The sequence below is a fragment of the Arachis ipaensis genome, chromosome B10 (assembly GCF_000816755.2).
Source record: "Arachis ipaensis cultivar K30076 chromosome B10, Araip1.1, whole genome shotgun sequence".
NCBI classification, from domain to species: Eukaryota; Viridiplantae; Streptophyta; class Magnoliopsida; order Fabales; family Fabaceae; genus Arachis; species Arachis ipaensis.
In genome coordinates this window covers 125,100,835-125,106,296 of record NC_029794.2, presented here as the reverse complement: position 1 = coordinate 125,106,296, position 5,462 = coordinate 125,100,835, and the positions used below count along the sequence as shown (strand labels likewise).

Sequence of the window (5,462 nt, the reverse complement as noted above, 5' to 3'; positions counted from 1 at the left end):
AGTGAGTTTTCTTTGAATTTGTTTATTCTTGTCAAATTGTTGATTATTTCATTGAGATAACTTTTTGTGTTGTTTTTGTAGTCACCAGCGTGCAAGGCCAATAATTGTTGATCCCGGGTTGTACATGAACAAGAAGCAAGATGTGTTCTGGGTAACACAACGGAGAAGTAGGCCTACAGCATTCAAGCTTTTCACAGGTGAATGATTTTGTTCTTTCTCTATTAAATTTCCATCGATTTGTATGTTTCTAGATAGCGGTGACTTTTTTGGAATGACCTAGCTTTCTGAAGGGTTTACGCTATTGGAGGAAATTCCTTTGAATTGATTTTGATGTAATTCATTTGAAGATTCAGAAACCATTCATGTATTTATTATATTGCATCATCAGTCATCGATTTCATATGAGTTGAAGAAACCTTTTGCGGTTTTTCGGGTACTTTTTGCGCCTCTTAGTGATTGTGAATCCATTTATATCTGGTGTGAATGAGCATATGACTTTTAATTTTTATTTGTTTAGTAGAACTTTCTGTTTTTTTGATCGACTGCAATATTTGTTTTCTTATGTTATGCTCCAAAATTGATTTGTCCTTTCTGATAACTGTACCCTTAGCCTACTTGTCTCTTAAACAAATGAGGTTGTATATGGAAATGGAAAATTATGACACCAACAGGAAATTGTGGTTATTTATGTTAATATATGAATTCTCTATGCTGCACTTTTTGAATCAAAGACAGCATCATCATCTATTCTGATTTGCCATGTGGTTGGTCACGTAGAGCTTCAGGAATTGTGAATGAAGATTTTTGTCTTTGTGTGACCCTATTTATACTTTTATGTGCATTGAAGTTGAAAGTTTCCAACAACTTTGTCAGGATTTGGCCAATGTTATGTAGTTTAGAATGCTGCTATTGCATGGCATAAGCTGACATGTTATTTTTGCAATAAAACGTGTTCTAGATTCTGAATAAAATTTTGGTTCCTTCCATAGTTCCATGATCAATTTTTGTAATATAATTTAATTTTGTATTAGCTTGAAACGTTATCTGGCCTCTAGGGATAATACTTAAGAAGTAATCATAAAAGGTGAATCTATTCCATCATGCTGTTTCCTGAATAAATGCCAAATATATGGTTTCTTCTTGCTAGACTCTGTTCATAACTGTTATTTGTCCAGATAGATATTGAAGTAGCTTCTGATTTTCCAACATGTTTCCAGAATAGTTCAAATTATAGTATGGCTGAACGTAGGACATTAAGGAGGTTAGGATTTTGCTGACATCTAAATTTTCACCATAATGATAGAAAACTTCCCATGAAATGGCTGCAGTCGGCAGTCCTAGAACACTTTTTATATGTTTCTTTCAGTTAATGTATGTCGAACCATTGGTCCAATTTCAGTGTTCTGATTTTCTTGTGATCGAATTTAAATTGATTGTATATGATAGTTTTGTTATGCATCTTGACTGCATAGTTTATCATTTAAGTTTAAGTAGTGAGCAACATGGAAGTTTAGGTTGTGGAAGTGAGAGCATTATCATAAATGATGACCTAAAACTTCTTTAATCTCTCCTGTTAGGTTCTGCTTGGATGGCACTCTCAAGATCATTCATTGATTACTGCATATGGGGCTGGGACAACCTGCCCCGGACTGCTCTTATGTACTACACGAATTTCATATCTTCCCCGGAAGGATACTTTCACACTGTTATCTGTAATGCTCAAGAGTTCAAGAACACAACAGTGAACAGCGATCTGCATTACATTTCTTGGGACAATCCTCCCAAGCAGCACCCCCACTACCTTAATCTTGCGGACATGCAAAAGATGGTCGATAGCAATGCTCCCTTTGCGAGGAAGTTCCACAGAGAAGATCCAGTAATGGACAAAATTGATGCCGAGCTATTATCCAGAGGTCCTGGAATGGCTGTTCCAGGAGGGTGGTGCATAGGAAGCAGGGAGAATGGGACTGATCCCTGCACTGAAATTGGTAATACCACGGTCCTCAGGCCTGGCCCGGGTGCAAAAAGGCTCGAAACATTAATCAGCTCTTTATTGTCGAACGAAAGTTTCCGTCCACGACAGTGTGTATGAGAAGAATCAGCAGGCACCCTCAGCAATCTTTCAGAGATTATTTTCCCCTGCCACTTGCTTATCAGTTTATATGTGCACCTCGGGTTAGCACGTTCAGTAAATTAGTGTTTTTTTATTGGTAGGAAAAAGGAAATAGTGAAAGTATACACATATTAGTTGAAGAACAAGTGAGATGGATCTTGTTACCTAAATGTGATCGAATCGGAGATGGATCGCCCACACTGTACTATTATGGTATACAAGAAAACTGAATCTGTAACCCCCCCAAGTCACCACTCCCTTCCATCTCACTTGGCTTGTGATTTGAATCCAATGAATGAGTAACCAGCATTAAAGGTTTCTTCATATGGTCATGTAGCTCAGAATTGGTAAGCTGATGTCTACCATTTATTGCTCTATTTGACATTTGGGACAAGAAAATGAGGGAAAGGGGATATTAGTTGTGGGGGGTTGAAAAAAAAAGAACAGAAACAAACGATGTGAAATTGGAATGGAAATGTTTTTTATGTATCTTAATTTTTTACTTTCTATGTTCCATTTGGTTTAAAGTTGAAGTTGTTGAATGGCCTAACTTTCTTGTTGACACTGCGTCAATGCATCTTATGGTTGGGTAGGTTCGTGCCACAAGCACTGAGTAACGAGAATAGATCCTCTCAATTTTAAATAATGAATAATGTTTTCGCCATGTGTCTATCACCACTGTTTAAATCATATATTGTCATTTGATTTTCATAAAATGTCCATCTTGACGAGGATAGATTAAGAGATCGAAAAAATATAAATAGACAATAATATTGTTGAACAATGTGAATAATAAAATTAAAAAAAATAAATTAATCTTAAATTTAATTGGTGAGATGAGTAATTAAATATCTAAAAAAGTATTTTGGATAAAAAGAAAGCTAATATTTTAATTTTAAATGTCTAAGCTAAGTCTTAATGAATTTTGTTTTAATGTTTGAAATATTTTACTCTTATTTCAAATGTCTTATTCTATTTTGTTTATAATATCTTATCAATTTTTTTTTTTAAAAAGATTGTTTTTTCTTCGTCGTTATCGTCTTTTTCAATTAAGTTTCTGCCACTTTTACTACTAAATTACTATAATTATCCCCACAATTACAATTGTTGTTGCAATCAAGATAACAATGAAGAAAAGATGGTATTATTAAAAGAAAAAAAATTATTAGAAAATAAAAGTAAGATGAAATAAAATATTTATGACAAACATCAGAAGTTAAAATAATATTTTATTTTTAGATATTTACATATATATATATCTCGAATGATAGTGACATGTGTTAATAACCTCTCCTAATGTTTTTAAATATCAATCTAAATTGTCCTGATGAGATGTATTTATATGACTTGCCAATAGTGTTGCTTTATAACTAGTAATTTAATCGATGAATCGTTTTCGTGTGGACGTGTGGTAATCTAATTTATCAATAATCTTATTTCATTAGATACTGTCTTATTTTTTCTTTTTCTCTCTTTCTTGCTAGTTCTTCCTATAAAATAGCCTTCAGTATATTTATCACGGTTGACTAGGTTATTAGGCTACAAAGTAATCCACAAGCCGATGTTTTGGAACGTTGATTATTGACTATTTCAATTTAAATAAATGCGTGTGTTAAGGTCGTTTGACTTGAGTATTTCTTCATTTTGCCGTAATGTTAGGTCCTAATCCAGCCCCCCATAGTGGAAAAGCTTCGACGTGTTAGAGTTAGGTCAAAACACACGAATTGTGTATTTGTGTTCATTTTACATGGAATGAATCTTAACACTCGTTTAATGTTTCATTTATTGGCCAACGGGACCATTTTGGGCTAGGTAGAACTTTCCATAAAAAATAGATCATCTCAATTTAAGTGAAAATTAAAAAAAATGTAAAATAAGTTTTTTCTTTTTGTCTAAAAATGAAAAAACAAAAACAGAAAAAGAAAAAGATAAGTTCAAAGAGTAGAGCACACAAGATTAAACCAAACTTTTTTTCGTTAGAGAGTAAAGTATCGTTTTTGTCCCTAATATTTGGGGTAAGTTTCAAAATTGTCTCTAACGTTTCAATCGTTCTATTTAAGTTCCTAACGTTTCAAAATTGGCTCAATGTTGTCTTGCCGTTAGGGATCCGTTAACAGAATTGATGGTGGGACAAAATTGAGACGATTTTGAAACGTTCGGGAATTAAATAGAACGAACACGTTGGGGATAAAAATGATATATAGAAATAAATTTTAATTTTATCCTTCAATAATATCAATTTTTTACTGTACATAATATTCAATTATTTTTTAATCACATTTAAATAAATTACACTTAATCACATTATTTTCATTCTAAATAAATTTTTTTATATTTTGATATTAATTTATAACTTTAAGTGTAAAATTATAAAAAAAATAAATTTATTTAGAATGAAAGTAATGTGATTAAGTGTAATTTACTTAGATGTGATTAAAAAATAATTAAATACTATGTACAGTAAAAAATTGATATTATTGAAGGATAAAACTAAAATTTATTTCTATGTATTGTTTTCGTCCCCAATGTTTTCGTTCTATTTAAGTCCCTAACGTTTCAAAATCGTCTCAATTTTGTCCCGCCGTCAATTCTGTTAACGTCCCTAACGGCAGGACAACATTGAGTCAATTTTGAAACGTTAGACTTAAATAGGATGATTGAAACGTTAGGGATAACTTTGGGACTTACCCCAAACGTTGGGGACAAAAACGATACTTTACTCTTCATTAAAAGTTGTTTCAATTCTTTTCCAAGCTTGATCTAGGTAACATAACCCATCTCACTCTTAGCGCCAGTTTTTGCCATCCAATCAGCAATGCTATTTCCCTCTCTTCAGATATGATGACTGAATATCCCAATTCCTAGCTAAAAGCTCGTGAATATTGACCACAATGTCATTATCACTGTGAGTTATGACTAGATACTCATCTAGAAAATCAGTTTCACAGATAATATGCCTGCAGCCTGCTTTCCAAGCCAAATTAAGCTCCTGGCACGCCGCCAACAACTCATATCGAGTTATGTGCCAAAAGGGGAGAGTGCCGGAACAGCCTAACACCCAACTTCCTTTGTCATCCCTCAAGACACAACCAAACATAGCCAATTGAGCGTCTCGGAAGATACTTGCATCACAGTTTACTTTGTAGTATGTTTGGGGGAGGCTCCCACTTGAATCTCTAATCTATAATAGTGAGGACGGATTTGTTGTTCCCCAAGGACATCAACTCATAACTCAGACTTCTAGCAAGCATTGCTACCTTCTTTTCCAGCCAAGGCTCTTTAGGATTAAAAATATCTTGGCACCAATGTCACCAAATCCACCAAATACCAGATGCCGTAAGCCATTCCC

At 33.7% G+C, this 5,462-nt stretch overlaps 1 protein-coding gene across 1 annotated transcript in view; it reads left to right on the top strand.

Moving 5' to 3' along the window:
* LOC107621450 (beta-glucuronosyltransferase GlcAT14A) overlaps window positions 1–2,777 on the top strand; it is a 3,985-nt gene extending 1,208 nt beyond the window's left edge. The window contains exons 2-4 of the mRNA XM_021114377.1: window position 1; window positions 82–197; window positions 1,578–2,777. The exon at window position 1 is cut by the window's left edge and continues 63 nt beyond it. Of these exons, the coding sequence (XP_020970036.1) occupies window position 1; window positions 82–197; window positions 1,578–2,092 (632 nt within the window). The 3' untranslated portion in view covers window positions 2,093–2,777. The remainder of the gene's footprint in view (window positions 2–81; window positions 198–1,577) is intronic.